At 44.7% G+C, this 27,573-nt stretch overlaps 1 protein-coding gene and 1 pseudogene across 4 annotated transcripts; both read right to left on the reverse strand.

The window, feature by feature from the left end:
* Positions 1 to 27,573, reverse strand: part of LOC129162424 (uncharacterized) — a 297,886-nt pseudogene that overhangs the window by 60,749 nt on the left and 209,564 nt on the right.
* Positions 1,594 to 15,518, reverse strand: LOC129152913 (E3 SUMO-protein ligase ZBED1). 4 transcript variants are annotated; one of them, XM_070548537.1, is made up of 6 exons: positions 12,522 to 15,518; positions 2,482 to 12,038; positions 2,161 to 2,340; positions 2,031 to 2,088; positions 1,888 to 1,956; positions 1,594 to 1,778 (listed from the first exon to the last, which is right to left on the reverse strand). In XM_070548537.1, the coding sequence occupies exons 1-2, from the start codon at positions 13,815 to 13,817 to the stop codon at positions 11,481 to 11,483; spliced, it is 1,854 nt and encodes a 617-aa protein (XP_070404638.1). In that variant the 5' UTR covers positions 13,818 to 15,518; the 3' UTR covers positions 1,594 to 1,778; positions 1,888 to 1,956; positions 2,031 to 2,088; positions 2,161 to 2,340; positions 2,482 to 11,480. The 4 variants fall into 4 exon arrangements, with proteins under 4 accessions (XP_070404638.1, XP_070404639.1, XP_070404635.1 ...); XM_070548538.1 differs by having other exon boundaries at positions 1,594 to 1,821; XM_070548534.1 differs by having other exon boundaries at positions 1,594 to 1,956.

The raw sequence follows: 27,573 nt of genomic DNA on the forward strand, positions 1-27,573 counted from the left end.
CGCTCAGAAAATGGACAAACTCTCCGGCCTTATTTTACACTCGCTGCTGGTAACGCTACTCCTGTCACTAACATTCCTTTTTCTTGGACCCCAGACTGTCACCAGGCTTTCCTTTCTCTCAGAAACCTGCTTTGTTGCGCACCGATCCTGGCTGTTCCTGATCTATCCCGGCCCTTTAAAATTGAGGTGGACGTCTCTGACGCCGGAGCAGGAGCTGTTCTTCTCCAAGAGGATGCAGATGGGCTTGATCACCCCGTCTGCTACTTTTCCAGGAAATTCAACCCGTCTCAACGCAACTACTCAACAATAGAAAAGGAAACTCTGGCTTTAATTTGGTCCCTACAACATTTTCATGTATATGTCTGCAACCATTTCACCACTGTTGTTTTCTCAGATCACAACCCACTGACCTTCCTCCACCGCATGTTCAACGCAAAGCAACGTCTGATGAAATGGGCTCTCCTCCTCCAGGAGTTCAACATTGAAGTCCGCCACAAGAAGGGGGCGGACAACATGATGGCTGATGCGCTGTCCCGATGCCACACGGATTGAGGCTCCCTAGTAGAAATTTTGTTTTGTTTAGATGTGAGGATCTCCCTTAAAGAAGTTGTAACTCCCCCCTCAGAGTCTTACTCCACCCACGTATCAATTTTAAAAATTGCAACATTAGTAGGCGTTGCCTGGAGGACCGAGAGGGCAGAGCCGCGGCAGTGACGAAGACGACGGCTAACTAGACGATGCTAGCTCCCTTCACTCTGAGCAGTTATTAGAAGTGGTGGACGTTTCTCCCCCTCCTTACCCAGACACTCGAGAAGAAAGGGACCAAGTCTATTTGGAGGAGACAAGCGGACCTGAGCCTTATTGTTTTGAGCTTGTGAGTTGCCTGAAATTACCGGAACCGACCCAACAGAACCGGCTCTGAATGGTAAGTAGCCGTTAGCCATAGCATCAGATTAGCTGCAGGGTTTGTCTCCACGGCCCTAGAGCTAGTATTCAGCATGTTTTAGAGGTTTATCTGCTTCAACACACCTGGTTTTAATCAGCAACAAATAGCTGAGCTGCTTAACAGCTAATCTAACCCGTTAAAGCAGGAAAACCACTGAAACGTGCTGGATAGCAGGTCTCCAGGAGCCTTGGGCTCAAGTTACAATCTGCTGCATAGAAAGTTATGAAAATACCCCATGAGAAAATTATTCTGTAATGTGTTCAGCCCACTAAAACTGCCCTGATTTCATTATTCATTTACTGATAACAGCTGCTCTCTCGGTTCTAGGTCCTCTGGTGTCTGCAGGTGGTCTCTGCTGGTGTCGTCAGGATCAGGAGCTTCCGGAAGAATGTGCCTTTCAATGACTCTTTCCACCTTATTTGTTATATTAATTAAATAAATCTCAATTGATATATTTCCTGTTTTTGCTCATGTCCATAAATACTTAAACATGCTTGAAATTAAAACGAGCTTTTAACAGTGAGGTGCTAGTTTAATTCATCACAATAGTTAAACATGCGACAATGTGATAATTCAATTAATGTAATTTATAAATATCCATTAAAATATCAAAACTGGAATCAAAATGAGATATTTGGCAGCACAAAAAACTTGTCAAACACAATATTTATTATAATAATTGTGGGCAGACAGGAGACAGAGCTGATGGAGGTTCTCAGTCATCGAAGGATGGCTGAAGGCTTTCCAGGAACAGGAGATGTGGTGTTGTCTCTTCTCTCTCTATTCTGCCAGATGAGCTGATAGGTTACAGGTGTGTTAGGACATCTTCATGCTGTCACAACCAGATGACAGGAGTTATCAGGTGATCAGCCAGCCTAATGATGAAATGCAGAAAGAAAACAAATCCAGGACAGTGTACAATAATATGTGGTGTTGCTCACCTTATGTGCTCTTATAAGTATTAACGTGTGCCTGCCTCATGGTGTAGAGTCCGTATTTTGCTGAGTGTCCTGCAATAATGCAGGTTATTAGTTAATTTACTTTTGATAGCAAAAACAAAATATTTAATGTGAAAGTTATTTACCAGGTGCATCAGCTCACACGTCACCACCAAGTGTCACAGGGCCAGAATCAGTAGCCTCCTTCATGATGTAATCACATACTAATTTAATTGTTAATATCTTAAAAATTCTGAAATGTTTTAATTTTTTTACCTTGAAAAGTTCACTGAGCTTGCACTGTCACTGAGGTGGAAGCTGGAATCAACAGCAGACACCTCACATCTTGGTCTTTTCAGGGGGTGTGGACGCTGCTCTGGGACTTTCTGGAAGATGAATTTCCGTCATGGTCCTCGTGTCACAAGACACACTGCGGCTGTGAGCTCTTCTGGGTGGCTATGTACAAAAACAAAGAAGCAGCACATTTATAAATGTTTAAAAGAGCATAAAATCACGTGTAACAATAATCTGTAAAACAAATTCAAACTAGAAGGTAATAAAAAATGTTTACATAGAAGATTATTAAAAATAATTCACCTTTGCTACAGGTAAGGCTTCACGTCAGCCTGGACAAGTGCATTCTTGCAGCTAAATCAGTCTGACAGCCAGTGTCTTGGGTAGATTTAGCCTGAAAAAACAAATAGAAGCACATTGTTGTTGGGAGTTTATAAAGTCAGATAATATACAAAAGAAACTCCTATATAGGCGCTTTATAACAGTCCTAGTGTGTGATCGTTGTTATAACGTAAAAGTCAGTCACATATGATGTGGAGAGCCTGAAATGCGACCCCCTGAACAGAAGTCCTTACAGAACCGGGTTACAGAACCGGGTCACAAGCTGGATTTCACGCTGTAATGCTGTCTGTCAACTAGTGCTGCGTCAGTTAGAGCCACTGTTGCAGAATTGCCGACTGACTAGCTAAATGAAGTGAACCACGTCTCTCGGACTTTGCATTTAGGTAGGGAATTGTCTTTAGAAGATGTTAAAACTTTATTTAGCTGACTCACCTCAGACTGGAGCCCGCCGTGGTGGGGGAGCAGAGTCGGTGGGCTGCATCTAAATCGCGGAAGAGCCACGGTGGGCACAGCCTCCCTCTTCAAACGGAGGCGTGCAGAATCGCGGATAAAATGCCCACAGAGCCACCGCAACCATACTACACTACACCATCTCACCATGCTAACACGATATGGAGCACTAAACTCGAACTACTTTCCTAGTTACACTAACAGCCAAACACTAACTAAACTACAATATCCAACAGCCAAGCTAACACTAAATAAGTAAGTATAAAACTAAAAGCTATGCTCAAGACTAGGATATGCTAATGCTATATGCTAATGCTGAACTACGGCTAGCCTCCTACATTCGCTTGCAAATCCAACTCCCAACTCACCACAAGGCGTGGCCGAGACGCTCGTTGCTTTTATAAAGTTGACACAGAGCTGCTACGTAGTACTCTACTGGTTTACGTAGTATCTTACTCTTTAGCCATTGGTTAAAATTTATTCAAAATGAGTCAAATTCTATGTTTTAAGCTGAAGGTGGCGCTATACTGTGGTATTTAGGCAGAATTTTTAATTTTTAAAGAAAATGCACCAAAATGCTAAAATAATGAATACACACATTTAAAGCACTATTAGACACTCATTTATACAGTTCATCAGCAAAAAAAAAGTTAATTTAGACGTTAATTGCTCTTTAAGGCTAGTGTTGGTAGCGCAAGCTACTATCTCGGGGACACTCCGCAGCGCTGACGATCAGCGCAGCGTGATTTTAAAGTGTTTAATCAGCCCGTCTTCCGAGATCCAGGAATTTTAGTCAGTTAGTTAGTTGTTTTATCTAGTTAGTTAGTGGGAGCGCTCTTGTTTTTGTGGCAACAACAAAAAAGAATTTAGTTGTTGTTTTGAGGGGGAGGGTGTTACAGACGCTGTCTGTTTTGTGGCCACAAGATGGTCTCAGAGCTCCTACCTGTTCTCCTGGCTCTAGCTGAGCCAGGTGTCGCTAATCTCTCAATCAGGGAGCTTCCTATAATAGGCAGCTCCCTCTGTCATTCGAGGAGGGAAGCTTAGAAGAGGCCTAGTGTTAGAGCGAGTGTTCCTCTTTTTCCCTCCTAGAAACCCAGACGTTAAAGTCTTCGTTGTGATTACCTGTGTGGTATTGAGTGAGTTCGGCTCACCCTTTTGGTGGAGCTTTTTGAGTTCATCTAATTCCTTTCGTTTTCCCGGATTAGTACCGGCGTTTTTGTGTTTATTAGGCCCGAGCAGCGAAAGCGCTGCGAAGGCCTCTTGTTTTTTGCTCCGATTATTCTTTCTTTTTTGTTATTCCGTGCCCCCTTTGAATGGCTTTTTGGGGACCTTAACATACCCCAAAACTCACAATATTTTGCAAACTTGTCAGGCCTGGTGAAAAATTTGATATTTTAAAGGTCCCAAAAAAATCGCAAAGAAAATGGCTGAACAGCGCCCCCTAGAAAGTAAAAAAAAAAACCCTCTCCATAAAGCTTAGTTTATCGTACAGTTATGAAATTTGGTACACTTGTAGTACTCAACAGTCCGCACAGAAAAGTCTCTTGCAAGCATGGTCAATATCAAACAGGAAGTCGGCCATTTTGGGTTGAAATGGCGATTTTTTGCAGTTTTTGCCGTTTTTAGGGTCCGTTTCTGATTGGATTGCTCGATCATTTTTCGCACGATCGTCTCAAAACTTGTGTAAAATTGCTCAGAAGGGATGGGTGAACAAATTGAGACAAGGATTCTGAGTTTTCGTAAATGATGAAGGGGCGGGGCCAGGCCTCGAAGTTTGACTACTCACCAAAAAAATTTAAATTGCTATAACTTCATAACTGAATGGAATAGAGTTACCAAACTTTCTGTGGTCATTTGTCATCCACCCACAAAGTAAATTCCATGGTCGGATGATGACATCACACAAGCCCCGCCCCCTCAGGACCAAAAAAGTCAAGTTTTACTATGAAAGGTCCCAAATTGCCCTGTTTCACTTAATCACCACAAATTTGTAGCTGTTAACTCAAGACAAGTGGGGGTTGCTTGGCGTCACTTTATAGGAGTGTTCGGCAGAGGGCGGGGCTGCGGCGGCGCGGCGAAGTCAGGCGTACTGCCATGGCCTTACGTTTGCCTCCCATTTCGTCATTTCTAAAGATATCGTCACGAAACTTCTTGTGAGTGATCCTAGTCCGGCCCCCCAAAAGATCTGATGTGAATATCCGGTGGGCGTGGCCTATTTTCTGAAATAGCGCCCCCTAGGACCATTAAAACTGTCAGCCCCAAGCCATGCTTTGACTGAGGATTACGAAATTTGGTACACTAATGTGGTGTCTCAGGACCTACAAAAAAGTCTCTTGGACCCAAGTGCAAAGTCGTACAGGAAGTCGGCCATTTTGGTCCAAGTACACGATTTAGTGGTTTTCGCACACGTTGTTTGGAGAGTGATGCTCCGTCGCCCTTTTCACCAATCTCCTTCAAACTTCAGTTATACACTCTTAAGACATAGGGGAAAAAATTCAACCGTCGGATTTTTCAAAAGTTGAAAGGTGTGGGCGTGGCTAAGCCTCAAACTTTGACCTGTCGCCACACCACTCTTTTTTGCACTGCTCCCTACTGGACTCATTTTACCCAATCACCAGGATTCTTTGGCAAACAGCAGTAGACAACTTGAGGTTACTTGGCCTCCAGTACTGGCAGGTTTCGAAAAAAGGCGGGGCTTTGGGAGCATGGCGAAAATCGCCATCACGCCATGGAAATAAGTTTGTCTCTCATTTCTTCAGTTATCGTGATATCGCTACCAAACTTCTGGTGAGTGATCCTAGTCTGACCCCCAAGAGAAATAGACAGCTGAAGTTTGTGGGCGTGGCCTATTCTCTTAAATAGCGCCCCCTAGGACCATTTAAACTAATAGCCCCAAGCCATGCTTTGACTGAGGATTACGAAATTTGGTACACTAATGTGGTGTCTCAGGACCTACAAAAAAGTCTCTTGGTGCCGCAAAGTCGAACAGGAAGTCGGCCATTTTGGTCCAAGTATGCGATTTAGTGGTTTTCGCACACAATGTTTGGAGAGTGATGCTCCATCGCCCTTTTCACCAATCTCCTTCAAACTTGTGCTATATACTCTTAAGACATAGGGGAAAAATTCAACCGTCGGATTTTTCAAAAGTTGAAAGGTGTGGGCGTGGCTAAGCCTCAAACATTGACCTTTAACCATTACATTACTTGACTTAATAACTCCCATGACCATGATCAGATCTATATCAAACTTTGTCTGTGTGATCACTGACCACATCTCAAGACAACGTCATTGTGGACAGCTGACATCACCTAAGCCACGCCCCCTGACACCAGGAAGTCTATTGTTTTATGGTGAAATTCCCATATTTGCCCACTCTAATTTAGTCAACATGACACTAAGGTCATGCACTGTCTTCATGATGGTGTAATGACCATTCAGATCTGATAGCTTTCCATATAGGGAGGCGCTTACATGCCATGGCGAATTCTGGCCTGACGCCGTGACCTTACGTTTGATCGTAACTTCCACAAAAAGCCTCCCATCTGCACCAGACTGAACATGGCAAACGTTAAACGTGTAATTGAATGGTGGGCTCAGAGGGGATGCTGAGTCAGGGTGAGGTGCGGATGAGAAGACCATTAGCGGTTTCTGGTGTCGGGGTGGTGGACGTTTCTGTTCCGGGGACGTGCCCTGGTTCCCCGGCCTGCCAGCCAGGCCAGAGCGGCGCGGAGCTGCGAGGGCCGAACGACGCTGCTTGCAGCTTTAATTGATATTATTGTTATTTACCCTTTAGCCAATGAGACACAAAAAGTTGGTGAAATTTGTATAATGTTACCACAGCGCCCCCTACACACCATTAAAACTGTAATAACTCCTACAGACGAGGTCGTAACTGCACTAAACTTGCTTTGTGCCATCACACAAAGGCACCCAACACAATCCTGTGGTAATTGGTTGATATCGCTTTAGCTCTACGCCCTGACAGATATTAGGCCCTGAATAACACATGCATGATGCAATTCACACCAAACTGCACACAAATGACTGTTATCAACCTACAAACTTCTTCATAGAATATTTCCTACATTTGGGACAGCGCCCCTAGATACAAAAAACCTTTGTAACTTCTGCAAAAAAGCTCCAAACTATATCAAACTTTGTGGGAGTCATCACACAACTGCAATCAACACATGTATGTGCTCACTTGTTCAATTCACTTTAACTCCGCCCACTTACAGCTTCTTGTCTCTAGATGACCCATGCAACATTTGATTGATGCCAAATTAACAGAAAACCATCTTTGATGACCAAAGATGACCTCTATGGCATTTAGTTGTAAATGGTCACAGCGCCCCCTAGATGGGTTCAAACTTTATTAACTTCTAAAGACAAGGTCAGAACGGCATCAAACTTGGCTTGTGACATCCCGTGACTGAACCAAACACATTGATGGAGTTGTTGGTTCAAATCCCTGTAGCTCCGCCCCTTTCAGCTCACCGGCTTTAGATAACACACACAACGTCCGATTGATGCCAAAATAACAGAAAACCATCTTTGTAAACCAAGGCTGACCTCAATGGGATTTTTCTGTAGTTGGTCACAGCGCCCCCTAGTTAACTGTAACCTTCAATAACTTTAAAAAACATGGTCAGAATAGCATTAAAGTTGATCACTGTCATCACACCACCAGTGTGGTAAAGATACAGTATGCCCTAGTGGTGAGACGTGTAATTGAATGGTGGGCTCAGAGGGGATGCTGAGTCAGGGTGAGGTGCGGATGAGAAGACCATTAGCGGTTTCTGGTGTCGGGGTGGTGGACGTTTCTGTTCCGGGGACGTGCCCTGGTTCCCCGGCCTGCCAGCCAGGCCAGAGCAGCGCGGAGCTGCGAGGGCCGAACGACGCTGCTTGCAGCTTTAATTGATATTATTGTTATTTACCCAGTATTAATAATAATAATAATAATGCATTTAATTTATAGGCACCTTTCAAAACCCAAGGTCACCTCACAAAACATGATAAAACTTACACACAAATAAGAATAAGATAATTTAAACAATAAAATTACTAAAAGTATGCTATAAATGTCAGAGTAAAGAGTTTGTGGGCTAGAGAGTGTAAGCCAGGTTGAACAGGTGAGTTTTGAGTTTGGATTTGAATGAGAGGAGGGAGTCAGTGTTACGGATGTCGGGAGGAAGTGAGTTCCAGAGCCGAGGAGCAGAGCAACTGAAAGCTCTGTTTCCAACGGTGGTGAGATTAGCGGGAGGAACCACAAGGTGAATGGAAGAGGAAGACCTGAGTGAGCGAGATGGGACAGCAACATGGATAAGATCGGAGAGGTAAGAAGGGGCTAGACAGTGGATACATTTGTAGGTGAGAAGCAGGATTTTGAATGAGATTCTGTGTTCAGTAGGCAGCCAGTGGAGACGCTGAAGAACAGGGCTGATGTGATCTCTATAGGGGGTACGAGTGATGATCCGTGCAGCAGCATTTTGGAGGAGTTGGAGCCGATGGAGGGATTTATGGGGGAGACCAAAAAGGAGAGAGTTACAGTAATCAGTCCTAGAAGTGACTAGGCTGTGTACGAGGATGGCTGTAGCAGGAGGAGTGAGAGAGGGACAGAGTCGGTTGATATTGCGTAAATGAAAGTAGGCTGAGCAAATGATGTTGTTGATGTGGGCTTTGAATGATAAAGTGCTGTCAAGGATGACTCCAAGACTCTTTACATGGGGGGAAGGAAGGATTGAGGAATTATCAATGTTAATTGATATGCTGGTGGATATGTTCAGCGTGGAGGGTTTGCCAATCAGTAGAATTTCGGTTTTATTGCTGTTGAGTTTCAGGAAGTTTGAAGAGAACCATGATTTTATCTCAAGGAGACAGCTGGATAGGGAGACTGGAGGGAAGATAGCATCGGGTTGAGAGGAGATATAGATTTGAGTGTCATCTGCATAGAAGTGGAAATTTATCTTGTATTTGCGAAAGATATGGCCAAGTGGAAGAATGTAGATGATAAATAAGAGAGGTCCAAGGACAGAGCCCTGGGGACACCGGCAGAAACAGCAACAGGGTGAGAAGAAAAGGATTTTAATTGAACAGACTGAAATCGGCCAGTGAGATAGGAGGAGAACCAGGCGAGAGCAGTGTGAGTGATACCAAGGGAAGCTAACCGGTTAAGAAGGGTTGAGTGAGAGATGGTGTCGAAAGCTGCACTAAGATCAAGAGGGATGAGTAGAGAAAGGAAACCAGAGTCAGCTGCCATGAGAAGGTCATTTGTGATTTTAACGAGCTGTTTCTGTGCTGTGTTGAGGGCGAAAACCAGACTGGAACTGTTCAAAAAGGTTGTTATGATTGAGGTGGGAGATGGGCTGAGAAGCAACAACTTTCTCAAGGATTTTACAGATGAAAGGTAGATTAGAGATTGGTCGAAGGTTATTGAAGTTATTGGGATCAGAGCCAGGCTTTTTTAGAATAGGTGTGACAGAAGCTGTTTTGAATGCTGAGGGAACAGAACCTCAGTATTGGATGATCCTTGTGTTTAGTGTTATTGTTAATTCCCCAGTGTTGGGACGTCCTTTTGGTTTTGTATCATTTTAGTCTTTGCCTGCATAAAGCAGTGATTTTTAGTTAATAAACTCCTTTAAGAGAGTAAATCTTGGTTTGTCCGGTAATTCACATATCTTTCTTCACGCCTTCAATAACATCATCTCCTAGACGAGCTGGGGGCCGTAAAAGCCGGTAGTAAGTGGGACCTGTTCCCGGTGAGGGTTGGACTCCGCCAGGGTTGCCCTTTTTCACCGGTTCTGTTCATTACTTTTATGGACAGAATTTCTAGGCACAGCCATGGTGTGGAGTGTGTCGAGTTTGGTGGCAGGAGAATCTCGTCTCTGCTTTTTGCGGATGATGTGGTCCTCCTAGCTTCATCCAGCTCTGACCTTCAGCTCTTGCTGGGTAGGTTTGCAGCCGAGTGTGAAGGGGCTGGGATGAGGATCAGCACCTCTAAATCTGAGACCATGGTTCTCGACCGGAAAAGGGTGGCTTGCCAACTCCGGATCGGGGGATCGGGAGATTGACAGGCAGATTGGTCAGCGTCTTGTAACATGATGAAGGAGCCATTTCTCAGGGTTATTATCCTCTAACCACTGTTCCCCTTTGACACAGTGCCAGAGTGCATGAAACAGCCTCAAGGTCATGCATTCGCTTCTAAACTGTTAACATTCCAGCAATGAAGACAGAAGAAGACTCCTTTATTTTCTTTTATTAAAAGCCAAAGAACTCTATTTTCAATAAAGCTAATCAAAACAACTTTTAGTCAATAATACAATGTGACCGATTTGTGAAATCACAATATTATGATTAATATGTTTTTAATAAGTAAATGACTTATTCTAGTCACTAGACACGCTGATACACTAAGGTAAATAATCACATGACACATTGCTGTTGCTGATCCAATCAGAATCTTCCCCGTCTGAAGCGTGGCGAGTCTCTGTGGCGTTTATTTAATCTGTCAGCTTGGATTCGTCCAGAATCAAAAACATCCGGATTAATAAAACAATTCCAACTAGGGCTGGGCGATATGGCAAAAATAGAATATCACGATTTTTCCAATATTTTATCACGATTTCGATTTTATCACGATTTTTTATCCATGAATAGCATAACTTCAATTGCGTATTAAAGAAGAGAAACATTGAATAAATAAACATTTATTCATATTGGGGATAATCAGCACAGTGCTAACACACTTATATTTTAAACTCACACCAGAGATGATAAAAGCCCTGAGAGAAACAATTACAAAAATCAGTTTTTCTCGTTTTTCAAGTTACTTAACATAAATTAAAATCGTAAACATATTTAAAGTGCAAACATGTCAATTGCAAATGTATTGTGCAAACATTAACTTGTTCAAAATTAGGGATGCAAATTATCGAGTAATTCATTAATCTATAGTTGTTTCATCTTATCGATCGATGATCGATTAATTGATAAGCAGCGATTTTTCTGAAAAATTGAATTAACCTCTGAATAGGTTCCATCTACTATATATGCAACATAAAATGCCATCTTCTATATGATATAAAGAAAAAATGCAAATAATATTCCTTAATCAAAGATTTATTCTGGGATCAGGTTGACGGCAGGGAATAACTTTTGGTAGCAGCTACTTGAAATGAAAATACATTTGTGCTTCTCATCTGCGACTGCGACATTGGAACATAAATAGCAGCAGCATTCCTGAAAAGAAAAATAGAATATAGGCTACTTTAACATAGTGCACTGTCTCTATGAAGAATAATAAAATAAATTCTGTTAAGCAAATAAGGTGTCGGATGTGGACCATCAGCAGTATTTATAATCCCTTTTTAACTGGGAAATGTGACAATATCACAATTACATTGGTAAACCAAAACTGTAGCTCTAGTTAACTTAATATAGGCTCCCTGATGACAGTCTTCATAAAACAAACAACCAAAACATCCCTAGTGCTTCTCATAGCATAGACAGACTTATCTATTTTTGTTCAAGAATATCAGCAAATCCACATGGTCAGGAGTAAGTCGGGTGCGCAGCCTGTTAACAGTTAGGCCAGCTGCTGAGAATACTCGCTCAGAAGGGACTGATGTGCCTGGTATGGCCAAGTACTTTCGTGCCAGGTTTGCCAGCCTTGGAAACCTTCCTTCATTGACTTTCCACCATGTTGTGGGACTGGAATCAAGGAGTGGTGGCGGATCCTTCAGAAAGCTGTCCACCTCTTTTTCTACATCATTGGTGCTCCTGGTGGTATAGTTTTCACCCATGAGCAAAGCATACGCACTGCGTCTCTGAAGTCCAGCTGCCTGGACTGGCACCGCCCGGCCCCCAACCAACTCCTGCTGGCCTCCAATCGCATCTGCTGACGTGGCGCTCTTGCATTCGGCTTCTGCTTCAGTCTCAGCCAGAACTTCAAGCAGTTTGGCATGAGCTGTAACCCTCCTTGGTGGGGTCAGAAATCCCAGGTGCTTGTGCCTAGGATCCAGCATGGTTGCTATCATTGGTGGTGTTGACATCAGGTCATCAGAAGCAATCTGTGAAGAAAACAAATAATTATATCTAAAGTGCCTCTTCACTCCCTGAATATTGTAAAGCTGCTGAAATACTGAGCTGCCTAAAATCAAAACTCAACTTTTTAGAATTGCTTTTGAATTATGTCATAGCACATCATTCATCATTTAGTTTCTTTTCAACTTGCTGCAACAAGCTAATATCGTAATTTTTTCTTTGCCTTGTCTGCCGTTTTTATATTGCTGTCAAATTGTTGTTTTTTTTTGCAAATTTAATAATTTAAAGCACCTTGAATAACTGCTGTTATTGTGCTGTAAGTGTGCTATATGCCTTGCCTAAATGTTTGTTTTTAATTTTTTTAAATTGATTAGGTGTTTATTTATTGCCTGATCTTAATTATTAGATCAGATTGGAGTTAAAAACTACCATTGTCAAACAATGTGCTTTGTATGCAATGCATACAGTTAAAAAATATCTGCAATCATTAAATTTAACTTTTAACTTACCTTCATCCTTTCACTCAGTGAAGTGCACACTCTGGATTTGAATTCCCCCACTTTGCTGGTGTCTTCCTCGTCTGTCTTGAGATGCACGTTGATCAGGCTGAAGGTGATGGGATACGTGTCTGATACGGACACCTCAGTCTCGGCAGACATGACGGTCGTTGCACACTTGAGCGTTTCCAGCACTGGCGCCACATCCTCCATCAACTGCCAGTATTCATCTCTCAATTCCAGCGTCCTCGCATCTGAGAGTTTGGTTACTGTGCGGTCAGACAGTACAGCAGACACGGCCCACCTCTGCTCCGTTAGTCTGTTAAACATTTCACTGACTGAATTCCACCTGGTTTTGCAGGATTGGATGAGTTTATGAGACGGCAGCTGCATTTGTTGTTGTTTAGCTTTGAGCGCTATGTTTGCTAGGCTACTATGATTGAAGTGTTGCACGAGTCTGCTAGCAGCTATAATGACTCGGTTAATGTAGGTGGTGAATCCGTCGTTAATGGCCAACTGCAGCGTGTGGGCGAAACATGGAACTGAGTGCCAGTTGACTCGTGTGGGACTGTTTGCTGAGACGATATTCCGTGCATTGTCGTGCACACATGCAACTACACGCCCCGCGAGTCCCCATGTTTCCACAGCCTGGTTTAGCTTGTCGGCTAAATTGTCTGCCGTATGCCTCACCGTTATACTCTCTGTGAGTAGGACTGCTGACTTTACCCGCCAGTCCGGTTCAATGTAGTGGCATGTCACTGTGATGTAGCTTTCCGTAGTCAAGGAAGTCCAACAGTCTGTCGTGAGGGCCATATTCGCAGTTGCAAGTTGCGTTCTCAATTCGGTCTTCTTCTTCGCGTAACTTGCTTCCAAGCGAGTGGTTATAGTTGTTCTAGAAGGGATATTGTACCCTGGCTCAACGTATTTTATCAGTTCTTGAAATCCCTGTCCTTCAACGACATTTATCGGCAGCATGTCTGTAGTAACCATGTTACATATTCGCTGGGTAATGCCCTCTGCTTTTGTGGAGTCACATACCCTTCTTCCCAATGCCATGGCGATTGTAGGCTGAGTGCCACTCGCAGTTTGTAGCACGGCTGAATGTGATGTACTTAGGTGGTAGTTCAACGAAGTTGTAGATTTGTTGTACTTCAGAATACTTCCACATATTGTGCATTTGGCATCGTTGTCATTGACCAGCGTGAAGTGGCTCCATACTGCACTCCGTTTTGTCCTCCTCATCCTCTGCGTACTCTTTCTCCTCTGTTGTTGTCGTCGTCGGAGCCTTCCTCTCTCGTTATCACGCATGTGCGTCAAGTACGTCTGGTGTCAAGCGCGCCCCCATGCGGACTGGCGGGGAGTTACATGTTTAAAACGCAATTAATTGCAATTAATTTATTTTAATCGAGTAATTTCTTATCGACAATTAATTGATAATCGATTAATTGCTTGCATCCCTATTCAAAATACTATGTAGTTCCCAGTTGCTCATGTAGTGGATAGTTAAGCTCAAATACGGCTCTGATGTGCGGCTGGACCAGAGATCGCTTGTGGTAGCAAAAAACTGCGCATTCTGAATATTTTCTGCAACAAGTCTCTAAATAAAGTACAATTTTCCAGTGCAGATTGGAGACAACCCATAGAAGCACTGATTTGATCTCATTTCAGAGATAAATAGAAAAAATAGAACAGGTTAGATGCACCTAATAAATAAAATTACTAACAAACTCAGGAATCTTTCTTTGCTTCACTGTTCTGGTGCTGAAAATATCACTAATGTGGATCAAAGGAGATACACAGATGAATGCACCTCTTATTATTTGGAAGCTACATTTACTGCAGCTGGCAGAGGCAGAGATTGTTTCTATTGATACACGGAGTTTACAGAATCATTTTAAATGTTAATAGGGGAAGACTGCAGGAGGGAGCGGTAAAATACAGGGGTCCCAGCATAAACAAGATACTACGAGTCTGATGAAACCCGCTGGTTTTCCATCAGGCAGTCACGGAACAGCTCCAGCGACCCAGTGACCGAGCTCAGTCCGGTACCGACACCGGCTCGGCAGAGGGTGGACGAGCTGAGGCGACGTCGTGCTCTGCTTAAGAAGCGGTGTTATTTTCCTGCTTCAGAAGAAGCGTCCAACGTGTTTTTACGCTTTCTCCGAGACATGTCACGTCGCTAAGTTGTTAGCGCCGCGCGCTAAGGAAACCCTGCGTTCCTCTTCGGAACGAAAACCTCGTATCGCTCTCAGCCGCGGCGAAGCCATGTTTGTTCACACACAAGTGAAAACAAGCGGGGCACTGATATATTACTATGACTCACTCTGATTGGTTAAGGTCAAACAAAGGCGTGTCATTCGCCTGGGGTAAGTTCCCTTTTCATTCAGAGGCAGAAATTCAACAGCAGAGCTGTGAATCGTGATAAAACGGTCTCTCAAAAATGACAGACCGTCAGATGTGTAGATCGTAAAACGGTCTAAAATCGTCATATCGCCCAGCCCTAATTCCAACGCCATTATAAGTCAGTATTCAACATGATCTCAAGAAACCCCTGAAGTTCACCGCATGCTACGTGAAGTATGGAAAGGCCATCTATACTTTTCTTTTTAAGCTAAGAACAGGGAAAAACTTTTCGCTGTTATCAATCAACAACGGTTCCTTCAGAATAAAAGCTGAACTCGCTGACCCAAGGAGATTCCCCTTTTTGACGCTGTGAAACACCTGTCGCTGTTTACCTGCAGAAAATCCAAGGACTAGTCTGTCGTTCTGTAACGCTGTGCCATCGGCTCCGGTACCGGAAGGAAGGTCCTGCAGGACCTGGGCATTGTGGATCCACCGTGGAGGTCTCACTGAAGGGTATGTTGATGCGACAAACTGGCATCTCATGTGTTTATGACCACGGTTCAAACTTGATCAGTTAGGAGCAAAACATCATATCCCACTCAGACTCGCTTCTCCAGACACGGAGGTTCTGAACTTGACATCGTTCACACACACACACACACACACACACACACACACACACACACACACACACACACACACACACACACACACACACACACACACCAAACACACACACACACACACACCTACCTCACACTTCATTCCAACAAACATCCATCATTAGAGAGTTAGTCTTGTTAAATTGCTTAAAAAATCATTTAGTAATAAATTTTCTTAAACGTTTGAAAGTCTCTCTCTCTCTTCTCTTGTCTCTCAGTTCATGCAAAGTGATTATTTAATTAATAAAAAGATGCAATCTTCTGATTTAAATAACCCAGTGTCCATTAGATGGGATTCATACTAGATATGAATCTTTAATGTCTATGGTCATCAATTAAATTGTAATTCAATTCCATTACAGTCTGCAGTGATGCGGACGCTGAGCCGATCTGTCGTGGTGAAGAGGGAGCTGAGCCAGAAAGCCAGGCTCTCGATTTACCGGTCGATCTACGTCCCAATCCTCACCTATGGTCATGAGCTTTGGGTAATGACCAAAAGAACGAGATCGCGGATACAAGCAGCCGAAATGAGTTTCCTCCGTAGGGTGGCCGGGCTCAGCCTTAGAGATAGGGTGAGGAGCTCGGACATTCCGGAGGGACTCGGAGTAGAACCGCTGCTCCTCCGGATCGAAAGGAGTCAGTTGAGGTGGTTTGGGCATCTGGTCAGGATGCCTCTTGGACGCCTACCTGGGGAGGTGTTTCGAGCATGTCCTGCCGGCAGGAGGCCCCCAGGTCGACCCAGGACAAGTTGGAGAGGTTACATCTCCAATCTGGTCCGGGAACGCCTTGGGGTCCTGCCGGAGGAAGTGCTGGTGGAAGTGGCTGGGGAGAGGACGGTCTGGAGCTCCCTAGTTGGGATGCTGCCCCCGCGACCCGGATAAGCGGAGGAAGACGACAACGACAATATATATATACTAAATATACACCACTTGGTTTTAATCATCTGATGCATCTAAAATGCATCTCAATAATTACAATTTTGATCTCAATTACGATCTGGGTTTTAAATGATCATTAAACCTGACAGAGCCGATTGTTAGCTCCTCCCTCAAGCTTACTCTTGCGCTGCTCTGAGTGGCAAATCAAGCGCAGCTCTCACAACTCCAACCACTTTCCATTTTAGTGCGAGCTGCAAACACGTCTCAAACAAGTGATAAGACTTCAGGAATGCTTGGCAGAAGTTGTTTTGAGAGGAGAGGATAATGGATGCAAGATGAAAGATGTTCGTGGAAAATAGTTTAAACGAATTCGGTGATGTGGAAACATCACGGGTTCGAGGAGTCAGACGTGGATCAAGTAACAATGGTGTGTAAACTTTGCTACGCTGTCGTAGCTGCACCACAGAGAAAAATTACAAATTAGGGCTGCACCATATTAGGAAAACCTGCGATATTCCATAACAGTGCTTAATATTGCGATATCGATATTACTCACGATAAATGAACAAATACTAAAGTATGCAGTGTTGATGTCGTCTGGCGAGTGACGTCTGCTCTGGGTTTAAAGCAAACAAAAACTAATGCATGAATTCCATTACAACATAACATTTTTATTGCAAAAATAAGCAGCTGCACCTGCTACTGTATTAGCAGCTGCACCTGCTACTGTATTAGCAGCTGCACCTGCTACTGTATTAGCAGCTGCACCTGCTACTGTATTAGCAGCTGCACCTGCTACTGTATTAGCAGCTGCACCTGCTACTGTATTAGCAGCTGCACCTGCTACTGTATTAGCAGCTGCACCTGCTACTGTATTAGCAGCTACACCTGCTACTGTATTAGCAGCTGCACCTGCTACTGTATTAGCAGCTGCACCTGCTACTGTATTAGCAGCAAAACAACAAACTGCATGCATGCAGTTTCTCAGTGACTTTAAAACATCACCTCCACCATAAAACTTTTTCTGATGCTCCAAATACAGAAAAACATCCCTTACCAGGGTTTTCGAATAAATAAAAAAATCAGAAAATAAGTTTAAATGTTAAATAATAGTTAACATCACTTAAATGCAACAGCAAATTCTCTCATTGCTACTGAACATTTTCTCCACTTATGTGGTTATGATATAAGGCTGTTGCTGTAATTGGGAAGTGAACTGTGCTGGGCCAAACTAGGAGAATATTAAGATTTTCTGAGGGAAAGAGAAAAACAATTGTCTACCTTTCAGAAGAGGAACTGGCAAAAAAAAAACTACATGGAAAATATGTGAAAACGTTTGTTTTTAACCCCAAATTGAACAAGTTTACCTAGATCTTAAAAAGCAGCTCAGATGATGAAACTGCAACTATGATTCTGAAAACAAGCTAACAAATTGAACTAGCTCCTCTTAAGATAACCGGCTAGCAGAGCTTCTGACTGACAGTTTATGTGCAGCAGCAAATCAACTATCCTGATTAACAAGGTTATAAAACCTCATAAATGAAAAATCACTTTGATGTGTGGGGGAACTTTTCCAGGCCCTCATTAGCAGGGTGGGACTGGGAGGAGAGTGCTGTAGCCTTTTAGCTGGAAGCTAACCAGAGTCTGGGGCTAACACTAGCAACATGAAGGTGGGTTGGTTCACCGGCACATGTCGGAGTCAGCCCGGTAAAAATTATTAACGACACCGAGCGGAGTCACGTTCACGTTTGAAAGCAGCGCTGAATCCAGAAACATCAGCACAAAGTGCGTTAGTTGCTCTGAGCCAGCAAAACAAGGGAACAAGGGAACAGCGCCGCAAACTCTGTTCAACTATCCTGATTAACACGGTTATAAAAGCTCATAAATGAAAAATCACTTTGATGTGTGGGAGAACTTTTCCAGGTCCTCTTTAGCAGCTCAGGGTGGGACTGGGAGGAGAGTGCTGTAGCCTTTTAGCTGGAAGCTAACCGGAGCCTGGGGCTAACATCACCACCCGGTGGAACACTAGCGACATGAAGGTGGGTTGGTTCACCGGCACGTGTCGGAGTCAGCCCGGTTACTATCAGCTGCTTAAAGACACCGAGCAGACTCACGTTCACGTTTGAAAGCAGCCCTGATTCCAGAAACATCAGCACAAAGTGCGTTCATTAATCTGAGCCAGCATGACGAACAAGGGAACGGCGCCGCTAACTCAGTTCGGGTGTTGTGTTCCACCCATCCTAAGGGTCTACGTAGGGGGCGGGCGTATTACGTGAACGGACCCATCTGATTGGCCGTATATCAGAAGGGCTACATTTGATTGGTCAAATAATACTTCTGCGTAAAAAACAGAGCTGGTTTACACAAAGTTGATGTACGACACAGATGGAAATGTTTGAACCAAACATTTATCACTGTTTTTGACGTGCTTTGCGATGGGCCTATCGCACGTCCTGTTATCGCGATGACGATAATTTTTCGATATATTGTGCAGCCCTATTACAAATGTAGTCAATTATTTGAAGACTGCTCACAGTGTCTTATAATGAGGCAATGAAGGAGTATAGAGGAAAATAAACCTCTCAACTGCTGCTTCATCCTCACAAACCTTAATTCATGCTACCCTGTACAACGTGACCTGAAATCCCACCAGCTCCCAGAGAGTCAGAGTAACTCAGACTGGGGCAGATCGGCCCGACTAATTTCCACAGGCATGGTTCGGTATTTTTCCTCTACTTTCTCCCCCATTTTTAGTCCATGCTCCATTGAGGTACCTGGCAAGGCAGAGTTGGGCCAGCATCGTGATTCTGGATGCTGATTGGACGGAGTAACTGGTTTCTCCAGAGTTTTGCCTTTGCTTCACTGCCTGCAGCCATTTCCTGATTCAGAGTCTGACAAAAAGTCATAAAACTGAGCAAAATGTCTAGTAACATCATCATTTTTGTGCCGAGTTGTGTTTCTGCAGACAGTACAATTTACCTTACACTGTTTACAGATTCCGGCTCAGCTCCTTCTTAGCTACAACAGACTGGTTCTGTGTCTGCAGTGATGCAAACGCCGCCCCAATCCGCCTGTCGATCTCCCGCTCCCTCCTTTCCTCATAAGACTCTGAGACACTTGAACTCCTCCACTTGAGGCAGGACCTCTCTCCCGACCTGGAGTTGGCAAGCCGCCCTTTTCCGGTCGAAAATTATGGTCTCAGACTTTGAGGTGCTGATCCTCATCCCAGCCATTTCACACTCAGCTGTGAACCTCCCCAGCAAGAGCTGTAGGTCAGAGCATGATGAAGCTAGGAGGACCACATCATCCGTATAAATTAGAGATGAGATTCGCCTGCCACCGAACTCCGCATTGTCAACACCACGGCTGCGCCTAGAAATCCTGTCCATAAACGTTATGAACAAGACCAGTGAAAAAGGGCAGCCTTGGCGGAGTCCAACCTTCACTGGGAACAGGTCCGACTTCCTGCCAGCAATGCGGTCCAAACTCACTACTCTGGTACAGGAACTGAATGGCCCTCATCAAAAGACCATCCACCCCATACTCCTGGAGTGTCCTTCACAGGGTGCCTCAGTTGACACGGTCATAAGCCTTCTCCAAATCCACAAAACACGTGTGGATTGGTTGGGCAAACTCCCATGACCCCTCCATGACCCTAGCAAGGGTAAAGAGTTGGTCCACAGTTCTACAGCCTGGATGAAATCCACATTGCTCCTCCTCTATCTGAGATTCAACTTTCGACTGGACCCTCCCCTCCAGTACCTTGGAGTAGACCTTTCCCGTGGGGCTGAGGAGTGTGATTCCCCTATATTTGGAGCACACCCTCTGGTCCCCCTTTTTTAAAAAAGATAAAAAGATACACTGATAGGCATCCTTATGTTTAAACATGGTGTTTGTTATGGCCAAACTGCGACTTGCGCAGAAGTCCAATAACAAAACACCACTCAAGTTCAGATTGGGCAGGCCGTTCCTCTCAATCATGCCATTCCAGGTCAGGCCATCATTGCCAAAGTGAGCACTGAAGTCCTCCAGCAGGACTATGGAGTCCCCAGTCAGAGCACCATCTAGTACTCATCCCAGGGACTCCAAAACGGGTGGGTACTCTGAACTGCTATTTGGTGCATAAGCACAAACAACAGTTTCCGACCCGTTTCCCGACCCAAAGGTGCAGGGAAGCTACCCTTTCGTCCCCTGCAGAAAACCCCAACATACAAGCAGAGTTTTGGGGCTAACAGAAAACCCACCCCAGCCCACCGCCCCTCACCCTGAGCAACTCCAGCATAAGAGTCCAACCCCTCTCAACAACTTGGATTCCAGAGCCAATGCTTTGTGTGGAAGTGAGCCCGACTATAACTAGCCGGTACCGCTCAACCTCTTCCACAAGATCCAGCTCTTTCCAGCAAAGTTCCATGTCTCAATAGCCAGTTTTTGTGTCCGGTGATCAGACCACCAAAGCTCCCGCCTTGGTCTGCTGCCCGATCCACATCGTACCGGACCTTTTGTGTTCCTCCTGCGGGTGGTGGGTTCACAGGTGGATGAGTCCATGTATCCGGTTTGGGCTGGGCCTGGCCGGACCCCATGGGCAAAAGTTCGGCCACCAGGCACTCGCTCATGGGCCCCAACCCCAGGGTGGGACCCCAGTAACCCTACAGGCCAGGTACTCTAAACCAGGCCTAAAGGGAGACCCAGGACACGTTGGAGGGACTACCTTGCTCACATGGCCAGGGAACTCCTTGGGATTTCCCCGAAAAAGCTGGCCCAAGTGGCTGGGGAGAGGGAAGTCTGGGCCTCCTGAACTTAGGCTGCTGCCCCTGCGACCTGTCTCCGGATAAGTAGAAGAAAATGCGTGGATGGATGGATGAATTATTTATTAAGGAAATCTAGACACTACAAAACATATCAAACCGGTTTCCAACAACTGTGATTGTCTATCAGAATATGTGCAAAAAGTATCCAAAACTTTGGCTCTCTTGACACATGTAACAGCACAGCATGAAACACATGAACAGTTGAGATCTTTTAAACTGGATTTCTGTTAAAACCATCGACATATAAATATTGGACAATGAGTTTCCATAGACTCCAATAATAAGTTTTTATGCTAAAATGGGAGGTGGCCACCACCACCATTTTGACCGTGTTGTAGGTTCCGTCAAGCTCAGACAATTCCATAAAAGGGAAGAGAGGTGGAGCTGAGGGTGGGGCCGCAAGGCTGGGATAAACTGACGACACCCGGTCCAACTAGCTACAAGCTAACCTGAAGCTAACCCAAAGCTAATGCGGAGGTGGGAGCTAAGCTAACGGAGGTAGCAACCTAGCTACAACCAGAGTTAACTGTGCACAACACCAGAGCTTCTTAGTCAGAGATACGCCGGGCTGACCGCTGGGTAAAACCGGGGGGGAACACAGAGGTCTCCCGAGACCTCCACAAGCCGGCAGCCCCACAGCAGACAAGCGCTGCTGCGATCTGAGATGCGCAGAGCTGCTGCTGGGGAGAACTGGGTGGAAAGGTTTCCACCCCAGAGCTCCACAAGCTGGCAGCCCGCGCAGCAGTCAGAAGAAGCGATCAGACAGAGATGTGCCGAACTGCGGGGAGGGGAGAAGAGCTCCACAAGCCGATAGTTGGAACCCAGCTCCACCAACGTTATATTTCAACCCATTTTCTAAAGTGCAGCATTGTGCTAAATGCACTGGGTTTTACCCTATTACAGTGGTTCCCAAACTTATTTAGCCGCGCACCCCCTTCTATGTCCCGACCATGTCGACGCACCCCCCCCGAGCCCCCACATCGGGGCATGGCTCTATATCTATCTATCTATCTATCTATCTATCTATCTATCTATATATATATATATATATATATATTGTTATGGGCTTTGGCTGATATTGCTATTTTGCCTTCACAGCAGGATATGGACAATGCGGAAGGTGAAGAGGCGAGGAGCGCATCTGAGGGTGGTGATTCCGAGGATGGAGCGGAGATCATGAGGACTCCAGAGCGGGGTAAGGTCGCCAAGTCTCCCCCAGTGACTCTTCCTCGTTACGATTCAGAGTCTCCGGAACCGCGGCCTGGTTCGGGACCGGTGTCACCTGATCACGCCCGGCTACAGGTGCGACTCGCACGCCTGAAATATGAGGCCGAGGACAAACAGCGAAGGCGGGAGTTCGAGCTTCGCAAACTGGAACTCGAACTGGAAGCTGACACGAGACTAAAGATGAGACGAATGGAGCTGGAGATGCAGGCTGAGAGAACTGTCCATGGTGCTGATGCAGCATCTAGAGGCTCCCTGGCAGCGACTGAGAGACTGGATGTCGGGAAGTGCATGGGGCTGATGCCGCCATTTCGCGAGGCCGAAGTGGATAGTTACTTCGCCGCATTTGAGCGTATCGCTACGACACTCAGTTGGCCGCGTGAAGTGTGGCCTCTTCTCCTTCAATGTAAGTTGTCTGGGAAAGCGCAGGAGGTAATGACTGCTCTATCTGTCTCTGACTGTGGGGATTATGATACTATTAAAGACGCAGTTTTACATGCCTATGAATTAGTACCTGAGGCTTATAGGCAGAAATTTAGATCTCTACGTAAACGTGATGAGGGGCAAACATTTGTTGAATTTGCGAGAGAGAAGGGTTTACTGTTTGATAAATGGCTGCAGTCCTTAAAAGTGACCAACCTGAACGAATTACGAGAGTTAGTTCTACTGGAGGAGTTTAAAAGATGTCTTCCTGACAAGAGTGTGATCAGAGCTTTATCAAATGTCTTCTCGCTCTCCACGGGTGCTCCAAACAGATCAAGGGTCAAATTTCACGTCTGACCTCTTCAAACAGGTCACAAAAGTATTGGGGATCCAACATATTATGTCTGCCCCGTACCATCCTGAATCACAGGGAGTCTTGGAACGATGGCACCAAACATTTAAGTCGATGTTGAGGAAATACTGTTTTACAACATCTAAACAGTGGGATGAAGGTGTGTCTTTCTTGTTGTTTGCAGCTAGAGAAGCTACGCAGGAGTCGCTGGGATACAGCCCAGCGCAACTGGTTTTTGGGCACACTCCTAGGGGACCGTTACAGGCTTTAAAGTAGCGGTTTCTGCAGTCACCAGGTTCACTCAAAATGAACATAAACGAATACGTGAAATGTTTTAGGAGTCGCTTAAGAGTTGCAAACCAAATAGCACGAGAGCATTTGAAAAACGCGCAGAAGGTGATGAAAAGCCACTTTGATCAAAAGGCTAAACTGTGCGATTACTTGCCAGGAGAGAAAGTGTTAATATTAAGTCCTAGTGTTGGTGACACATTGAGTACACGTTTTGAGGGTCCATTTGAAATCAGCCACAAAATCAATTAAAACACTTATGCGGTTAAAACATCACACCGTCGGAAAGCTGTAAAAATCTGTCATGGGAATCTATTAAAAACTTATGTTGCCCAGGTCCCAGTGGATCGGATGCAGGATGGAGCACCAGTGTGCGCAGCTGGTCTCATCGCCACGTCCGATCCACAGGAGGAAGTAGTGATTCGAGCTTTACATGCAGTAAGTCCGCGCTTGAAAAATTCTGAAGTGTTGTTGAATTTGGATGAGAAATTAACACATTTAACAGAACAGCAACGTGAAGATGTGACTGTGTTAATTAATGCACATCTTAGCTTGTTTTCAGATGTCCCTACGATTACGAACGTGTGTCACCATGACGTGATTCTGACCAATCTTCAACCTATAAATCAGCACCCCTACAGGGCAAGTCCAGAAAAACGCCGTCTAATGAAACAGGAAACGGATTACCTGGTTCAAAATGGTCTAGCGGTAGCGAGCTGTAGTCCATGGGGGTCTCCTTGTTTGGTAGAGGAGAAGCCTGATGGGTCAACCAGGTTCATCACAGATTATAGAAAAGTTAATGCCATCACTGAGCCGGATTCGTACCCATTACCGCGTGTTGATGACTGCGTGGATAGCATAGGTATGTCTACGTATATATCAAAAGTGGACTTGTTAAAAGGTTACTGGCAAGTGCCTCTTACTGAGAATGCGTCGAAAATCTCCGCTTTTGTTACTCCAGATGCGTTTCTGCAGTACAAAGTCATGCCTTTCGGGATGAGGAATGCACCTGCTACATTCCAGCGTCTTATAAATACTGACATAGCTGGCTTAGAGAATTGCAGTGCATATTTGGATGACATAGTCATACACACAATGTCATGGCAAGAACATCTACACACCTTGAATGAGTTGTTTAAGCGCTTGGTTAGGGCAAATCTAACTATTAACCTTGCGAAATGTGAGTTTGTTAAAGCCACAGTCACATACCTGGGGAAGGAAGTGGGACACGGATTTGTTTGCATGCTAAAGGATAAAGTGCTGTCAGTTTCAGCCTTTCCGGTGCCCAGGACGAGACGGGAGCTGAGACGATTTCTGGGGATGGTAAGCTACTATCGCTGTTTTTGTCCAAATTTTGCAACAGTGGTACATCCCCTTACTAATCTGCTAAGTCCGAAATATCCATTTGTGTGGAGTGAAGAAGCTCAAGCAGCTTTTACATCCTGCAAAGTTCTTCTTTCCAGTGTACCTGTGTTGAAGGCTCCAGATTTGGCCAACCCGTTCACCTTGGAGGTTGATGCTAGCCAAGTGGGGGCGGGTGCCGTTCTACTGCAGGCCGATGAGAAGGGGATTAACCATCCGGTGGCGTATTTCTCGAAGAAGTTCTCTCCCTGTCAAGCCCAGTATTCGGTTATTGAAAAGGAGACGCTGGCCCTAGTAATGGCTCGGCAACACTTTCGAGTATACGTAGGTTCTACTACCGTACCGTTGGTAGTGTATACGGACCACAATCCGTTGTCATTCTTGGCCGAAATGTTCAATCAGAACCAGCGCTTAATGCGGTGGGCATTGCTTTTGCAAGAATATGCTTTGGAGATCAAACATAAAAGGGGTACTGATAACGTGATAGCGGACTGCCTGTCCCACATGCCTGATTGCAGTTGAGGTTGTTGTTTTTTTGTTGTATTTTTTATTTTGTTTTTCTTCTTTGAGAAGTTTTCGTATGTGATGGATTGTAAGTTTGACTTCATCAAACTTTTTGTGAGCAGGGGAGGTGTTATGGGCTTTGAGTAATTGTTTTCTCTGTTACCGGGGACTTCACACAACTTCGGGTCCTTGGAGGAGAAGAGGAGAGCAGAGAAGAGAGTGGGGGCGTGAGCTCCTGCTGCAACGAGGTGCAGGGTTGCCGGGACAACGGGGGAGGATCCCCACAACAAGGACAGACAGCGGAAATATCGAGGGGAGGAATCTCCAGGACGCGGATCAGGGATCACACCTGCAGCAAATGAACTGATTGCTCACCTCACCTCTTCAAACAGGATTTAAGCAGTTCATGGACGCTCCGACGAGGAGCGACTCTTTAACCTTGAGCTCGTCTCCGCAGCTGCTTCATTGTGCACATTCACTAAGTGTGATAAGTAATAAAAAGAGATTATAACTCTCAAGTATTTTTGTTTACGTCATTCTATTGGTCCTAGAAGACGTTCAGACAGACGTGTGTGCACTTAAGAAAGACAAAAGAAGCTACTGCTCTTCTGTACGCCGTTTTGGTACATTAGTATTTGTTTTGGGACATTAGAACCTCACCCCCCCTTTTTCCGTTGTGAAGATATAACATATATATATATATATATATCAGTGGTGGGCAGTCAGGGCCAGCAAAGCCTTCTCTGCTGGCCTAAACATACTCAAAAGCGTAAATGTATTTTTTTTCCTTTGGTAATTATTTTTAAATTAAAAAAATGTTTACTGGTCTATTTTCTTTATATCCTATTATACCCACTTGGCTGCACTGCTTCCAGTGTTAAAATACCAAGGCTGGGTGTTATCCAATCAGATTTAAGTTAGCTTGTGTTTTCAGGCAGATTAAGTCTGCTCTAGGCCTTCAGAATCAATCGAGAAGCCCACTGTCCGCTGTAAGTGAACAGAGACGATCTAGTTGCGATAGCCAATCAGCTCACGAGTCAGCTTGGCCCGGGCCAGCTAGCTGGCCTCACGCAAAAGTTGCCATGAACGCATCCTGTGATTGGATGAGCAGTAGTTAGAACTTTTCTAGCGGCAGGAAGCAAAATATCAAAACTTAACACAGAGATTTGTATCTATAGGCAGCTATCGGTGTATTTTTGAACACATGATGGCTGAAAGAGGAGAAGAGACAGACTTGGTGGCAGATTAACTTGCCACACCATTTTCAAGACAGACCTTTCAAGAAAAAATGGATCTTGTGAGAACAGGTCGTCTGACTCCAACGCTAGCTGGCTTGTCCCAGCGGGGAAAGGATTTGTTCGTCATTTTCAGGCAAGCAACTATGAACGGTACCCACGGCTAACAGCTTCAGAGAACCGCTGCAGGTTATTCTGCTGGGAATGCCTGTTGCTCGCATCAGATGGATTTGGTAGCATTAAAGTGCGTTAAAATGTACGCCAGAAACACGACCGGGCAGACACGTCTTTCAGCCTCCATGTCCGTAGAAAAGGATCCACTCATGAACCTGAAGTGCACAGATAAACAGTACAGAGCCATTGAGGTTTTCCTGAGGAAAGAAAGAAGGATGGATTTTATTTTCTAATGAGCAGGAGAGGAGGAGATCCATGCTGGACATTTATGTTGGTGAGTAGAAACATTTTATTAGTATTTTTTTAATGTTTTGTCATTTTATTTTGTTAATAATCAATAAATGGTAACGAAATAAAATGGCAAAATGAAATTATTCTGTGTTCTGTTTCTATGCAATTTATATTGTGAATGACGTGGTGTGTAAAGCTGCGCCAACATGTTCAATTGTTTCGCGGTACAATTTTCTCCAAAACAAATGCAAATAATGTGTTTGCTTTACTTATTTATTTTACTGTCTCATCTCTTAAACCCGTCTTTCATTTCTGAGATTTGACAGTATCCGTGGTCAGTTTCCTACTCTCAACTGGGAATGCGAGTTTGATTTTAAAGACTCTGGAAATTATGTGTCTTGACCAGCCACTGGTGTGCGTGTGTGTGTGTGTGTGTGTGTGTGTGTGTGTGTGTGTGTGTGTGTGTGTGTGTGTGTGTGTGTGTGTGTGTGTGTGTGTGTGTGTGTGTGTGTGTGTATGTGTGTGTGTGTGTGAGAGAGAGAGAGGTTTCTCCAGCTGTGATGTCCTATTGATGGTATTT

The sequence above is a fragment of the Nothobranchius furzeri genome, chromosome 2, assembly GCF_043380555.1.
Source record: "Nothobranchius furzeri strain GRZ-AD chromosome 2, NfurGRZ-RIMD1, whole genome shotgun sequence".
Taxonomy (NCBI): domain Eukaryota; kingdom Metazoa; phylum Chordata; class Actinopteri; order Cyprinodontiformes; family Nothobranchiidae; genus Nothobranchius; species Nothobranchius furzeri.

What these genes read in the sequence shown, in the direction of transcription:
- LOC129152913 (XM_070548537.1), bottom strand. Translation starts at nt 13,817, where the DNA reads ATGCGTGATAACGAGAGAGGAAGGCTCCGACGACGACAACAACAGAGG. An exon ending in CACTGAGTGAAAGGATGAAG is followed by an intron (nt 12,039 to 12,521) that starts GTAAGTTAAAAG and finishes TTTTCTTCACAG; the next exon opens with ATTGCTTCTGATGACCTGAT.